This window comes from Pelophylax lessonae, assembly GCF_965119305.1.
Source record: "Pelophylax lessonae genome assembly, chromosome: 4".
Classification (NCBI taxonomy): domain Eukaryota; kingdom Metazoa; phylum Chordata; class Amphibia; order Anura; family Ranidae; genus Pelophylax; species Pelophylax lessonae.
The window spans coordinates 496,465,800-496,482,693 of NC_138771.1; the positions used below are offsets into that span (position 1 = coordinate 496,465,800).

The following is a 16,894-nucleotide window of genomic DNA, read 5'->3' on the forward strand; positions in this document are numbered from 1 at the left end:
TCTTCTGGAAAGGATGTCCACAAGTTTTAGAAGTGTGTCTATGGGAATGTTTGATCATTCTTCCAGAAGCGCATTTGTGAGATCAGGCACTAATGTGGACGAGAAGACCTGGCTTGCAGTCTCCACTCTAATTCATCCCAAAGGTGTTCTATCAGGTTGAGGTCAGGACTCTGTGCAGGCCAGACAAGTTTCTTCACCCCAAATCCGCTCATCCATGTATTTTTGAACCTTGCTTTGTACGCTGGTCCAAATCATTTGGTGGAGGGGGGGTTATGGTGTGGGGTTGTTTTAGTTCAGTGAAGGGAACGCTTAAGGCGTCAGCATACTAAGAGGTTTTGGACAATTTCATGCTCCCAATTTTGTGGGAACAGTTTGGGGATGGCCCCTTCCTGTCCCAACATGACTGCACACCACTGCACAAAGCAAGGTCTATAAAGACGTGGATAAGGGAGTTTGGGGTGGAGGAACCTAACTGGCCTGCACACCTGCCCTTACCTACTGTTTTCCAAAGTAAAAGAAAAATATGAAAACCTCTATTTCTCATTATTTGCTATTTTATATCACTAGAATTTTTCATCTTCACCTAGGGTGGCTCTTTTCATGCTTTGCGCAGTAAACATGTCATACAGGGGTTAATTTACTGAAGGCAAATAGACTGTGCACTTTGCAAAGTGCAGTTGCACTCTGCAAAGGCAGTTGCTCCAGAGCTTAGTAAATGAGGTAAAACTTTCAGTTTGCATAGAATACCCAATCACATGCAAGGGGAAAAAAAGCAGCATTTTTGCTTGCACATGATTGGATGATGGAAGTCAGCAGAGCTTTTGCTCATTTACTAAACTCTAAAAAGTGTTGTTGCACTTTGCAAAAGCAATTGCTCCAGAGTGCGCAGCCTATGTGCCTTTACTAAATCAACCTCTGACCCAATGTTTATGCCAATTTGAAGCTGCCAATATTTTTTTAAACTAAAAACCCTTGTGATCCTGTGATGTTTGTCTTTGTGGTTCTCAGTCTTTGTGAATTGACCTTTACATACAATTTCTAGAAGAAACAGATAACAGAACCGGGGAAAATTATGCTGATCTGTGCAATGAAGTCTTTCAGTGAACTGAAAAATAAAAAATCAGCTTTGATGAATTGACACTGCTGTGCTTTACGCTAGAGTTCTCTTTTAATTTCTTGGTCAGAATTGTGTTGTCTTTGTGGAGTGTGTTTGTGGCAGATGTAAAAAGCAGTAACAGCCCTCGTTGTGCCAGACTGTGGATAATTATCTTGGAGTTCTGTGACAGCGAACAGGTGCACCGCTTTATTACAAAATCATATTACTACTTAAGATCGCTCTAGTATGGATAGGGTCGATATGTGTACATGGGGAGAGGATGATCCATGCTTTGGAATGTAAAGTGGAACTGCACTGCATCTGAGCACAGCAAACCAAAAACTCTATTTTATTCATTTTTAATATACAAAGCAAACCCCTTCATCCATCCATGTCTCCATGCTTTATTTTGCTGAGACTTTTTTTTATCAATAGCCATCTTAAGTAAGGGCAGATGATTCATGTGGTATTTACTTCCTGGAATCTATCTGCCCTCAGCTCAGGCATTGGCTGAGCTGAGAACCCTCGTTGCTCTTCTAAAGACTCCTGGGTTGTATGACATCATTTGCCTAGGCATGGAAACCAAAAAGTAAGTGAAGAATTGTAAAAAAAAAAGTAAAACAAGTAAATATGATATTCTTTCCTATCTGTATACTAATGTTAACAGTGTAAGGATTAAAAATTGTCTATGTTTACTGAAAGAGTGAAGTTCCGCTTTAAGGAATAGTGCAAAAAGAGACTGCATGCTGTCATAACTTCAAAATTCCAGATCACACACGGACAATGTTTAGGAATTTGGAAAATGGCACTAAAGTGGAGGGACAAACACAGAAATGGAAGGTAGCCTGACACTGTTGGACTTGAGGAATTGATATAAGTACTTCTTGTATAAAGTAGAGCTCCAGCCAGAACGTTTTTGCTGTAGGGCAAAATTAAGCAGTGTTCTAACTACTGCCAGGTTTCCCAATTACAATATATAGTATGTCATATGTATCAGTTTTAAGTCTAGAACCACATGAGATCATCACAGAGGCGTAACTAGAACCTTCAGGGCACTGGTGCAAAAACCATTAGAGCCCCCGACCCACTGGTCCCGAGGCCCTTCCCTCTGAGCCCAGGACCCTTTTAAATGCTCTGCAGTGGGCATTCTTAGAGCCCCCCACATTGGCGAAACAGCAGGGCCGGGTCACAATTGTGACCTTTGCGACCCTGGTAGTTCTGCAACTGGGCGAAATACTCTGCAGTGTCATGGCATGGGTGGAATGCTCTGCAGTGTCAGGGGATGGGTGGAATACTCTGCAGTGTATCATGGGATAGTTTTAATACTCTGCAGTGTGTCATGGAAGGGGTGGAATGCTCTGCACTGTATAATGGTATGGGTGGAAGGCTCTGCAGTGTATCATGGAATGCTCTGCAGTGTATCATTGGATGGATGGGATGCTCTGCAGTGTGTCAGGGGATGGGTTGCATGCTCTGCATTGTCAGGGGATAGGTGGAATGCTCTGCACACTTATACACACATACAAACACATAAAAACACACTCACAATCACACACACATGCGCACACACACACACACACACACATATATATATATATATATATATATATATACACTGCTCAAAATAAGGATACGGAAATAAAGGATACCACATCGTTTGATGGAAATGAAAATGATCAACCTACAGCGGGCTGAATTCAAGGACACCCCGAAAATCAAAGTGAAAAAATTATGCAGCAGGCTAGTTCATTTTGCTGAAATTTCATTGCAGCAACTCAGAATGGTACTCGGTAGTTTGTATGGCCCCCATGTGCTAGTATGCATGCCTGACAATGTCGGGTCTTGCTCCTAATGACACAACGGATGGTGTCCTGGGGTATTTCCTCCCAGATATGGTCCAGGGCATCACTGAGCTCCTGAACAGACTGAGGTGCAACCTGGCAGCGTCTAATGGACCGAAACATAATGTCCCAGAGGTGTTCTATTGGATTTAGGTCAGGCAAGTGTGGGGGCCATTCAATGATATCAATTCCTTCATCCTGCAGGAACTGGCGGCATACTCTCGCCACATGAGGATGGGCATTGTTGTGCACCAGGAGGAAACCAGGACCCACTGCACCAGCGTAGGGTCTGACATTGGGTCCAAGGATTTCATCCTGATACCTAATGGCAGTTAGGGTGCCATTGTCTAGCCTGTAGAGGTCTGTGCGTCCCTCCATGGATGTGCCTCACCAGACCATCACTGACCCACCACCAAACCGGTCATGCTGAACGATGTTACAGGCAGCATAGCATTCTCCACGGCTTTTCCAGACCCTTTCATGTCTGTCACATGTGCTCAGGGTGAACCTGCTCTTATCTGTGAAAGCACAGGGCGCCAGTGGCAAACCTGCCAATTCTGGTGTTCGATTGTAAATGCCAATTGAGCTTCATGGTGCCGGACAGTGAGCACAGGGCCCATTAGAGGACTTTGGGCCCTCAAGCCACACTCATGAAATCTGTTTCTGATTGTTTGGTCAGAGACATTCACACCAATGGCCTGCTGAAGGTAATTTTGTAGGGCTCAGTCAGTGCTCATCCTGTTCCTCCTTGCACAAAGGAGCAGATACAGGTCTTGCTTATGGCTTCAGGACCTTTTACGGCCCTGTAAAGCTCGGCTAGAGTAACAAACTGTGTTCTGGAATCTCTTCTATGCTCTTGAGAGTGTGCTGGGAGACACAGCAAACCTTCTGGCTATGGCACGTATTGTATGCCATCCTGGAGGAGTTGGACTGCCTGTGCAACCTCTATAGGGTCCAGGTATTGCCTCGTGCTACCAGTAGTGTCACGGACCCTAGCCAAATGCAAAACTAGTGGAGAAACAGTCAGAAAAGATGAGTAGGGAAAAAAATGTCAGTGGCCTTCACCTGTAAAAGCATTCCTGTTTTGGAGCTCGTCTCACTGTTGCCCATGTAGTGCACATGTTGTTAATTTCATTAACACCAAAGCAGCTGAAACTGATTAACAACCCCCTCAGCTACTTAACGGACCAGATAAATACCCCAGTAGTTTAATTGACTTGATGCTATACTCTGATTAAAAAGTGTTCTTTTATTTTTTTTTTTAAGCAGTGTGTGTGTGTGTATATATATATATATATATATATATGTGTGTGTACAGCCTTTCAAAAAATCAGCAGTACATTACCTTCAATCACACAGCTGGATACTGCACTGTAGGGGTGGCAGAGAGCACAGCACTCGGGAAGACACCTCTCCGTCCTTTGCTTTCACTTTGCTGAGTGTGTTCACTGTCTGCTGGAGCTCCCAGTGCCGATGCACGATGGGGAGTTTGATCTGACAGCCTCTACGATCCGCACATGCCCCCCCCCCAGGAGCCAGGGCGGGGTCGCCATTGCGACCCCTGCTACCCCTGTTGCTACACCACTGGATAATGCATTTAAAATGTATCAAAAGCCTGTTTTGGATAAAATTGTGAAGGATTAAAACACTTTAATTCTTCTTTTTTATTTGGCTGTCTCTGTCTTGGTGTAGAGAAAGGAGGAAATCTCTTCAAAGTTAAGGAAAATACATTCTCACTTTTCAGTAAAATAGATGTCCCTTATGGAAGATTTTCCTTCAACTGTTTTCCATCATTTACTGTGTGGGTGACAAGACACCTAAAGAGAGTGATCTCTCTAACAGGGACACAAACATCAGTAAAACAGAAAGCAATCAAGAATAACACAGCACAACCTCTGCATAGTGTAATAAATTATTAAAAGCTCATACATTTACTAAGACCAAAAGAATTCCACTCACAAAGGTAATTGAAGTTAGGTGAGTGAGTGCTGCTGTAGTGAAACCACAGGAAGGGAGCCAGCAACATCAGATGGCGATTGCCCAGCCTTGGCCGCAGGCATGGGAAGAAAAATGAAAGCCAAGTTCTGCTGCGGAATTCCTGTGACTGCATACAAATCCCAAAAGTGTGGATGCAGAACCAAGAACCTCCTCAGTCTGACGTCATTCCTTGGATATGAGCACACGGGAATGGGTTTTGACTGAGGTGTCCACACTAGAGCCCTGCGCGGGACTGTTTTCTTAAACCCGCACCCGCCCGCTCCCGCTGAATGTACGACCAGGACCGCCCGCACCCGCAACCTATGTGTTCCACACCCGCCCCCACCCGCAATGTTTGTGTCCACTCCCGCCCGCTCCTGCAGACTTTATCTCAGAGCTTGTGAAAAATGCACACAAATACTCAGACTAAATATTCGTTCAACGTAATATTCAGAATAACAGGCTTTTAACATGATTGCGTTTAAATAAGATGAAGTAACCAATGCACCACACATGACAAAAACATTGGGTATTTTTTTATTAGCGTTATAAAACATTAACCGTCAAAACAAAACCGCAACTAGCGGCACCTCAGTTTTTAAACGCAGGCTATAGGCCTATGCATACACACGCACCAAACGATTAACTAGGAAATACCTTTACCATTAAATAAATAAACACAGAGAACTTTGAAAATAGGCTAGATATAATTTTAACAAATTAAATACAAAACAAAATAAATAGAATGCTTCAAAAAAATCTCACAGATTTCACATTCTCAATAGCTTGCTTAACAGGCTATTGAAAAAAAGTAAACAAATAATACTAAAAAAAATATATAGTTATAATGTAGACTTAACAAACAAATTAATTTGATCACCGTTCCCGCGGGTCTCCCGCAAAATTTTCTGACTGCCCACTTTTGCCTGCAGCAAAGGTAAAACCGACCGCTCCTGCGAGATTTGCGCTGGGTCCCGCGGGTCCTGCGGGTGCCCAAACCCAATACAGCCCTCTAGTCCACACCTCTTCATTAGCAAGGCTTATGTTACTGGCTCCCTTCCCATGGTTTCAATACAGCTTCACTCACCCGCCTAACTTTTTAGTTACCTTTGAGAGTGCAATTCTATTGGTCATAATACATTTAGAGGCTTTTAAGAATTTATTATACTATTCAGAGCTGTTGGCATATCTTACATAGTTAGAAAGGTTTATCTCAATTTAGTTTTGGGCTACCCATGTGTTTCTTGATTGTTTTGTGTTTTTTTTTTTTTTGTGTTACCACTGTTTCACTCTTGATAACGTTCACAGATGGTAGCTGTGGTTGAGCGCTGTTGAGCCTGTGGTATTCCCAGGGGATCGTTAAATTTTCTGCCAATCTGACTATTTCTATCAGTAAAACAGAGGTTCTAACCCTTTCCCCTTGTTTCCATAATTAAAACATTTAGAACTCACATTGGATCGCATTACAGACTTTATCCTGGCCTAAGAAATCTTTATGAAGGGCAGCTGAGAAGTTTTAATTGTTTTCAAGTGTGATGGCCTCATTGGTTCTAATAAAACAGCTGGTCTGCAGAGGATCCAGGAGACTAATTAATAAAGTCTGAATTCTGGATTCAATATAAATGCGTAGTCACCTACCTCTGTATGAGAACCACTCCATCCAGTGTTTGAAGTCTCGTAGGTTGCAATCACACTCCCATGGATTATCACCCAGTTGAATGTTTTCCAGGCTACCTAGAGGCTCAAAAGTCATCCTGTCCAAACTCTGTAGCCGATTGGAGCGCAGCGATAACCAGTGTAGTGTCGATAGGTCATCAAACAATCCCGGAGGTAACTGGGACAAAAAGTTAAGTGACAGGTCCAGTCTACGAAGCTGTGGCAAGCCTTGAAGGAGGTCTCGCCCTATACTGCGAATGCTGTTGTTCCTAAGACGAATTTCTGTGAGGTTTCCCAGATCCGCAAAGAGGCCGGGGGGTAACTGGTCAAGGAAGTTATTGGAGAGATCCAAGCGGTGCAGAGATGTCAAGTTTGAGAAAGGTCCTCCAGCAAGAGAGGTTATGCGGTTGTTGAGCAGTAGAAGGATTCGGATATCCTGAGGGAGATCAGGTGGTATGGATGTGAGTCCTCGACCACTGCAGTCCACCTCCATGCTGTCGGAGTTACAGATACACGGTGAAGGACAGGAGAGAAAGGAGGAGGCCGCACACAAGGACAGCGAGCAGACCAAGACTGAAAGGCAAATGGAGAACATCAAAAGAGTGCAAAAACACACAGCAGTTTAGAAAGACAAATTCAGGTGCCCAAAAGCAAACATACCAGAGAAGAAAATGGAGTTTATTGGGAAAATGTTAATGAGCGAATCCAATAAAAAAAGATGTGACCACAAGAAACAGAGGAAGATAAGGATAGGTAAAGAAAAAAGGAAATAGATTGTTAAAATACATTCTTGAGCAACTGGCAGACTTATTTACTATACATTATGTAGCCAAAGGTTTGGGAATCATCACACCCTACTATATGGGCAAAAATATGTGGACCTACCCCTAAAAGGATTGCATTCATGCGTTTCCTGTGAAAGTTACTGTTAATACCACAGAATTCAAAGACATTTTAGCCAATTGTGCTCTTCCAACCTTGTGTAACAGATTGGGAAAGACCCTTTCTGTTCCAGCATCGCTGCCCTTGTACACAAACCCAACTCCATAAAGACAGGGTTTGACCAGTTTGATGTCAAAGAACTTGACTGGCCTGCTATAACCTGACCCCTATTGACCACCCTATTGATTGCGAGCCAAGTCTAGTCATCCTACATCAGTACCTCACCTCCTCCAATCTTTTGGCCTAATTGTTTAGAAACCTTAATAATGTAATGCATGGTAAAAAGTAGAACTCCCCATTCACTAACCATAATGTAATACATGGTAAAAAGTAGAACTCCCCATTCACTAACCATAATGTAATGCATGGTAAAAAAGTAGAACTCCCCATTCACTAACCAGCATTACAGCAAATATCTGTAATTATAAAAAAATGGACTGGCAAACAAAGCTTCCCTGATTATTCGCTTTTAAAATTTGCTATTAAGGTGTATATTGAGTTAAAACTTTTGCAAAGAAAAGTGAGGTATTTAAGCCATGCCCTACTCCTATAAAAAAAAAAAAAAGAAAACCTGGCATGAAATACACTTGGATATGTGCCATACAAAACTTACATGCTTCATTCCTCCTAAGACACCTTAACCTTGTTTGTTGCTTTCTTTGGTTCAATAATGTCATCTTTTATAGATATTTAAACTTGTGCCGGTCAACATCCTCCTGACACATAGTACTCCTTGATCTTGGAGCTCTTTAATTTTTCCCACGTTAAGCAGGTTATCCTAACAGTCAAGCTCATAAATATCAAACAGAATAGAACATTTGCAGTTGTCTTTTCATTTCTCATTCTAAACCTCTAGTGACTGAGACTGCCTTTTTCCTGCTCATACCTTTATAGACTCTTCTAAATTCACTGTGAAATCTCTACAGCATTTACAGGTCACCAGTGAAGGGGTGATGATAGACTGGCCTTTGGCAGTGTAAAGACTTGAGTTACAAGTGTTTGCATGCCTGGCTGAGGTTCACAATGAAGAGGGAAGCTTACACAGGCCCCACCATACCCATTTGACTTTTGAGTTTGCTGCCTGTCCATTATCAGGATGATAGGGAAGTTGTGCCAACCTTGTATAGGCCAGCCAAAAAGTTCACCAAAAATGTGTCCACTATACTTTCACCACCTAGAGCTTGTGCTTGCTAATTTTCATCATGAGCATTTAGCACCAAAAATATGCAACTTTTGCCATTTCCCAAAAAGATCCCTGTACCTAAATTATCACTAATTACCTTGACCATGGCACTTTACCAGTTATGTAAATCTGAATTCACATGAACCCTAGATGCACAGGAGAACCCTGTTTCCTTGTTGAAGCAGCATTCCAAAGGTTTAGGTTATGTATTACAATTAAGGGTCTTCTTAAACCTTAACTCTAAGCTGTAACCTTAACCACTTGCCTACTGTGCACTTAAACACCCTTCCCATCCAGGCCAATTTTCAGCTTTCAGCGCTGTCACACTTTGACTGACAATTGCGCGGTCATGCTACACTGTACCCATTTGAAATTTTTATCATTTTTTTCACACAAATAGAGCTTTCTTTTGGTGGTATTTAATCATCTCTGGGTTTTTTATTTTTTACAAAAAAAAAGAATAAAGACAGAAAATTTTGAAAAAAAAAAAAAAGTTTTTCTTATTTTCTGTGAGTAAATTTTGAAAATAAATTTTTCTCCTTCACTGAAGGGCGCTGATGAGGCGGCACTGATGGGCACTGATAGGCTGCACTGATGGGCACTGATGAGGTGGCACTTATGGGCACTGATGAGGTGGCACTTATGGGCACTGATGAGGAGGTACTAATATGCCGCAATGATGAGCACTGATAGGCGGCACTGATAGGCGGCACTGATAGGTGGCACTGATAGGCGGCACTGATAGGCGGCACTGATGAGCACTGATAGGCGGCACTGCTGGGCACTGAGAGGTGGCACTGCTGGGCACTGAGGTGGCACTGCTGGGCACTGAGAGGCGGCACTGGTGGGCGGCACTGATGGGCACTGAGAGGCGGCACTGATGGGCACTGGCAGATGGCACTGATGGACACTGACGGGTGGCACTGATGAGCACTAATGGGCAGCACTGATGAGCACTGATGGGCAGCACCATCAGTGCCCACACTCAGTGCCCATAGTGCTGCCAGTCAGTGCTTATCAGTGCCTAGATGAGCAGGCACTGATGGGCACTGACTGGCAGCACTATGGGCACTGATTGTGGGCATTGATGGGGGACACTGATGGCAGGCACTGTGGGCACTGATGGGGGGGGCACTGTGTATGTTTTTTACCTTTTAGTAATCAGGGCACTGGTGATCAGTGCCCTGATTACATGTCTCTTTGTCCCTGGCGCTGTGAGGCTCCCCCTCCTTCCTCACACTGCAGGCTCCGTGTGAGGAAGGAGCGCCGGCGATGAGAGATGATCTCATATGTTTACATATGAGATCATCTCTCATTGGATGATCCGATCACGTGGTGAATGGCCGCTGTGATTGGCCATTCACCACGATCTGTGATCGGCCGTGTCCAAGGGACACGGCCGACACAGATTCTCCCCGCTGCGCGCTCGCGGGAGCGCGCGGGGGGCGTGTCACTGGGAGGCCGTTTAAAAACGGCCCCCCGAAAATTCGAGTCCGCGCTGCAGCCGTATATAGGCTGTAGCGCGGATGGGAACTAGTTAAAACTATCTCTTACCCAGTTAAAAAAAAAAGCAATCTGCACTTAAAGTGTTACTAAACCCAGGACCCTGCATTCACTATATCTGGTCTCCTGCAGTACACAGAATATGTAAATGCAGTAATTTAGGTTAAAATAAACTGCTAAATACCTTTTCTCATCAGCAACATATAGTAGTACTGTGACTTCTATTATTGGTTAAAGCTTGTAGAAGGAGTTTTTATTCTCCCCTGATTGTCCTATGAGGCTACAGGGCTCCTGACCCTCTGTCTGGACAGTGATGATTGGCCCTGTGCTGATCACATGCACTCTCCCAAGAAAAAAAAATCTAGCAATACACACCAAACTGAGTATGTGCAAACTAATACCACTAACTCTGCCTTATCCGGGGAGATGTTTTGGGGACAATGCAAGAAAGGGAGGATCTGTGCATACAGGATCAAACCGCCTTTTTACATAATGGTGAGAAAAAACCCCTTAAGTTCCACAGTGAGTAAAACAAGCATGCTTTACTGCATATACAAGACTGAGAAAAATCTGGTCTTTCTGCCCTGCCAAAGACAGGAGACAAGATAGGTGCAGGTGAAGTGAAAGCAGGAGAGGTTTCAGCGCCCGGCCAACCCATGTCTAGTATACAGTACATTGACTCCTATGTCACAGAGGCCCCTTGTGCAGCTGTAGAAGTTGCACAAATGCCAGGAGTGACAGATGTTCCATGCAGCCACTGCAAGCAGCCTGTTAAAACTCAATGACAGGAGCGGCTGTACAGACCTTTTATACATCTGTGTGTTTACATCCGTACAGGGACATATGCTTGGCCATGGACCCGCTATCTAAGTCCATGTGTCAGTCGCTGTATGAAAAGAAATGCTCAGATGTGCAGGAAGATCCTTACAACCGCTCCTATCATTGATCTTTAACAGGCTGCTGGCGTCGGCTCCACTGAGCACCTATCGCTCCCAGGCACACTGCACAAGCCTCTATGCCTGTGTGAATGAGTCCTTACTGGTGTCAAAAATGGGATTCATGCGTTTCTAGAAGCTATAATACGACACTAAACTGTGGATTCTGAGGTTCACTTGATTGTTGATGGTCAGGAAGGACGGAAGCTGCTCATTATATTTCTGTGTTTCCCAGATCAGCAAAGGTTTCTAAAGAGACTAGATTATTTCCCTTGGATTTGATGGCCATATGTTTTTTTCACCCTAACTATGTACAGTGTCTTTTGTTCTGCCTCCCTCTGCCAAGGCAGCTCATTTACAGGCATACAGACACAGGGCAAGAAAAAAAGACTTCCCATCTCTCTGGAGATTTGTCAGAATGAATTTCAAAAGCGTTTTCAGTGAGGGAACAGACCTGAGGCTGGATATGTGCCGTACAGCCACTTTTGTGCTGCGAGCAACGTCCGCAGTACACTGCATATACAAATAGGCATCCAGCGAGCCCACTTACTTTAAAGGGCATCTTCTTTCTTTTTTTCTGGTGTCTAAAATAAACTTGACATTAAGGTTTTATCCACTTTAACATGGATTTAGGTTCATTTTTTTAAAATAATAAAATAATTGGATTTTTTTTTCTTTTTGGTGCAATCCTCTACCTGTGAGATTTTGAAGCACTTGGACAGATTGTGAGAGGTGAACTGCTTAGTTTTCTCTGTACTGCACTCTGGAATATGTGAGAGACTTATAAAGGCATTTTAATATTAGTGTGTGACTGCGGTGGGATATTGTACAGTGTACATATTTGTTTATTTAAAATCTTGCTTGTTAATAAAATCATAGTTACATATATACAAAAATAAGTAAAATAAATAAATGTACATAAATAAACAAAAACAAACAAGCTTATATCAGGAAGTAACAGAAATTAAAACAGCTTTTTGCCCAAAAAACATAAATAGAACTATATACAAAGAAATATCATTTCATTACCAATAAACTACCAATATATGTAGGATAAAAAGTAAGGATAGAAAGAAAAGCTGCACACCCAGAGACTGACAGACAGTGGGTGCAAAGAGCTGACATTCCTCCACGCTTTTGTCCAGGCCTCTTGCTGCCACCTGCCCTTGTCAAGATCCCAAATATTCCCAACCTTACCCCGAATATTGTGCACCACCACTTTGACAAGAAGGACTTTTTTTGTAAGTGGAAACGTGACACCGTGCATTCCATGTGAAGTAACGGACTACTAAACTGACTAGAAAAAGTTTCTTGAAATCAAAATCCTGGCAAGTCTGCAAAGTCCCATTTGCCCATTCCGCATAACATATGCAGGAAAGAGAAGGGATATCCAGAGGCCCCACCCACCCACTTATAGACTTCTATATTGAAGAGTTACTGAAGCAAGAAATGGTCCATCATCTCCTCCACCCCACCACACGCCACTCTTGGACAACCACGGGTCTCCACAGAGTGTTGCTTCAAGTTGCCCTTCACATAAAACATGCCATGGAACAATCCCCAGGCCAAATTCAGAAACTTTAAAGGAATTTTCTCCAGATTAATCAAAACAGACCCTCCCTGATAACAAGGCCTGGGCAATCCCTTAAGGCTAGTGGTTCGCTAAAGACAGATTCAACAATCCTCCTCTCCAGGACCTTCCTAGAAAAAGAGTTAATTTCTTCCGCTGTCACTTGCCACTGCCAAAGCATTTTCATGCATAGAGCAATGTAAGCCAGAAGCTTACCATGTTGGACCCTTAGGCTTCTCACTGGCACACCATTCTCCCAGATCCGCAAAAGAGGCCTAAACCAGGACAGAAAAATACCAACCCACTCAGGTAATTTCCTCTGCCAGCATGTTAGCAAAATTATATTTAAAATAAAATCAGAGAAAAAACAACCACCAGGTTGACTATACCTAGACCACCCATCCATATCAGAGTGTAAGCCCTTCTAGTGCAGAGACTGATATGAGTAGCTTAGTATTTTGTGTACAGCACTGCAGAATATGGAATATTTCAGAGCTATATAAATGTATAACAACAGTGTGTGACTGTAGATGAAACATTAGAATGTAAGCTTCTCTGGTGCAGAAAATGATGTGAGTACAACACTGTTAGAGCTATATAAATGTCTAAACATAAGTGTGTGTGGTGAGGACATTTGATTGTATGTTTCGCTGGTACATGGAATAATGGGGAATCAAAAGTATAATCGTTAACTTTATAATACAATATATCTGTTCTGTTGTATCTCTGGCATCTGTCTTTAAAGAATCAAATTCTAAATCCTATTTTCTCTCAGCGATTTTAATCGCTGCCCTCATTTCACTTTAGTTCAGCAATATTCTAGGGCTCAAATTCTGGGGAATGGATAAATACCAGACGTCCTTGCAACCTTTTTTTTTTCTGCCATATACTCAGCGGGTTTTGAAGTTGTTCTATTTTTAAGGCTCTCTGAAGTAGTGAACAAGGCTCCCCAAGAGCAGCAGTCAATGCAAACTTAGCTGGAAAGATAATATTTTTTTTTATCTCCTAAACTGTCAATGGTTAGAAAACTGCAGAAATATTTGCTCAGGGCTCAGATCCTCATTAAAGCTGAACTCCAGGCACACAAATGTTAATTTAAAGCAAAACGAAAGTTTCAATTTTGAAGACTGAGAGTAGGGCAGGCTCTTTATCACCGAAGAGACATGCAATGTATTTCTGAAATAAAATAAACCTACCTGCCTGCTCACTATCTTCTTTGGAATGTAAACTGAGCCGCACAAGCACAACTCAGTTTACATTCCTGTGTGCTGGCATGACTGAATTCCAGGGCAGGTGCAGGAGCGATGTCATCCCCAGCTGGCCAATGATGATGGCTGCAACCCGTCACCTGGAGAAAGATGCCAGTGTGGCGAGGAAAGTCTGACCATTGAAAGAAAGGTATCATTGACTTTATTTCACTTTACATAGTAACATAGTTGGTAAGGTTGAAAAAAAAAACACTAGTCCATCCAGGTCAACCTGTGTGGGTGAGGGCATTTTCATGTCAAAAATCACTTCCCATATCCCTGTATACTGTGTTCACTAAAATGGTTGTTCAAGAGTTTTTTAAAACTGTCAATACCTCCTGCTGACACCACCAATTGTGGAAGTGAGTTCCACACCCTTACTGCCCTGACAGTGAAAAACCCCCTATGCAGCTCTTCAGGTTAACCCATTTCTCCAGTTACATTGAGTGGCCCAGTGTCTTCTTACACTCCCTGAGACTGAAAAGATTTTTCCTAGAATGACCATTGAGGTATTTGCATATCGCCATCGTACCTACTCTCAAGCATCTCTTCTTCAGGGAGAATACGTATAATGCTTGTATTCGTTCCTCATAACTGAGGTCCTCCAGTCCCCTTATTCATTTTGTTGCCCTTCTCCAGACTCTTCAGTTCCAGCACATCCTTCCTGAAAATTGGTGACCAGAACTGGATGGCATACTCCAGATGTGACCGCAACAGAGTTTTGTAAAGTAGTAGGATTTTAGTTTAATCTCTTGGGTAAATCCCCTTTTATATGAAATATTCTGCTAGTTTTGCTTGCTGCAGCTTGACACTGCATTCCATTGCTGAATCTGCAATCTACTAGGACCCCCAGATCTTTTCCCATCCTGGATTCCCCCAGAGGTTCTCCCCCTAGCAAGTAACCTGTATTCTTATTTTAGCCCACAAGTGCATTACTTTACATTTTTCAACATTAAACCTAATTTTCCATGTAGTTGCCCACCCCATTATTTTATTGAGGTCTTCTTGTAAAGTTTCTATATACTGCTTAGCTTTGTATCATCAGCAAGCACTGAGATTGAACTTTTTATACCAACCTCTATATCATTTATGAATGAATTAAACAGAATTGGTCCTAAGACACTAGTGTGAGTACACGCTATTTATTACCAGCCTTTGGACGCACCCCTGTAACCGGTTTTCTATCCATGAACAAACCCTAAGGTCCATGCCTACAGACCTCAGTTTGTAAATTAAAGAGGGAACTATATAGAATGCTTTTGGAAAATCCAGATACACCACATTCACAGGCCCTCCTTTTTTAGATGGCATCTCACTTCCTCATAGAATGTTGATTGGTTTGGCAAGAATTACCTTTCGTAAACCCATGCTGATTACTACCAATGATGTGGTTTTCATCAGCAAATTCTTAAATATAGTCCCTTATTATCCCCTCCAATAGTTTACACACTATCGATGTTAGACTGACTGGCCTGGAGTTTCCAGGAATATATCTTTGCCCTTTTTGGAATATTGGTGCCTTTTGCCAATCAGCTTGTACCATTCCTGTCCGTATGCTGACCATAAAAAATATAAAAAGCGGTCTGGCTATAAGCTGACTTCTTTGAGTACTCTCAAGTGTAAGCCATCCAGTCCTGGTGATTTATTTGTGTTAAGCTTTTTTAGTCTTTTTCGGACACTGGCCTCTGTTACCCACAAGGGTACATTCTGTGATGCTTTACTAATGATACAGTCTTGATTACGATACCCCTCTTTTTCCTTTGTAAAATCTGAGGAGAAGAATGCATTTAGTACCTTTGCCTTCTCCTTGTCATTTGTAACCAACTTCACCTAATCATCCTTTATGAGGACAATATGCTCTGACCTAGCTTTTTTATGGTTATTATATTTAAAAAATGTTAGTAATATGAAATAACCATCAAGGATAAAAATCCATTTTGTTTGCTCCAAATGTCTTTTCAAAACTAGTTATATTACTATGTAAAAGTATCACTGTGCTGTGCAGAGAGCAGAGCTGTGGGAGAGACCCAGCAGGCCCCACCCTCTACATGTTGCCAGCAGACAGCTACAGAAGGGGGCAGAGACAAGACCAGTCAACCTGCACAAGGTGAGAGCAGCAGTGACTGGTCTTCATTTCAGTAAGCTCCTACACAAAGGTAAAAATTCACACTGGATAACTGCACAGATCTGGAAGAAATACACAAAGCACAAAAAAAATTAAAACAAAAATACACATGCATCTTTGATCTAAACAGTGTTTTCTTATTCCAGAGTTCAGATTTAACATGTTACAGTCTGATTGTACAATAATTTTGAGGCTTCATTTACACTTGCAAATGGGGTCAACTGTTATTACCTGCCAGACACACAGTGGGATTTCCTGTGAATAGCTGTTGACAGAAAGCCTCATTTAAAACAATAGGAGAATAACAAGTACCCTCAGTTTTTCGTGGCTCTTCACATGTAATGGGTCTTTTAGTGATTACCTGTGTATGATCTGTCCTAGACATAGACTGTCTGACTTCCCACCTGCAGCTATTGGCAGGGAACCCTGCTGAGTTTCTCATGGATAATTGCAATCGGCCCCATTCTGATTGGGACCTTAAATCTACCGACAAGTATGTAGTGCAAGAGCCTGTCTGACTAGATAACAGATTGATTGGTTTGATTAGGTAGATCCTTATATGACATAGTTTTGGTGAATCTAAAGCTGATTGTACAAATGTGTACAGTGACTCCTAAGAGAAATCTGTCAAACAAGGAGGATTAGTCAGACATGTAGCACCCGGGAATTAGATAAAGCAATGGTTTTCTTTTAAAGTTCAATTCTAGAAAAAAGTTTCAAGCTGAAGTCTAGGCAACACTGCAATCTTTTGCTTCTAGCCTTATAATTCAGCAACAAGAGGGCCCCTGAAAATATGATTTCCTGGTCATTCAGAGGTCC

The 16,894-nt window shown here is 42.4% G+C and overlaps 2 protein-coding genes across 5 annotated transcripts in view; one reads left to right on the forward strand and one right to left on the reverse strand.

Annotated features, from left to right (window-relative positions):
- CACNA2D4 (calcium voltage-gated channel auxiliary subunit alpha2delta 4) overlaps positions 1 to 16,894 on the forward strand; it is a 414,350-nt gene that overhangs the window by 215,008 nt on the left and 182,448 nt on the right. The gene's annotated exons all lie outside the window — the stretch shown is intronic.
- The window catches only part of LRTM2 (leucine rich repeats and transmembrane domains 2), a 107,078-nt gene that overhangs the window by 1,505 nt on the left and 88,679 nt on the right, over positions 1 to 16,894 (reverse strand). For all 4 annotated transcript variants that reach the window (XM_082255743.1, XM_082255746.1, XM_082255744.1 and 1 more), the window contains exon 3: positions 6,553 to 7,143. In XM_082255743.1, coding sequence (XP_082111869.1) covers positions 6,553 to 7,143 — 591 coding nt within the window. The remainder of the gene's footprint in view (positions 1 to 6,552; positions 7,144 to 16,894) is intronic.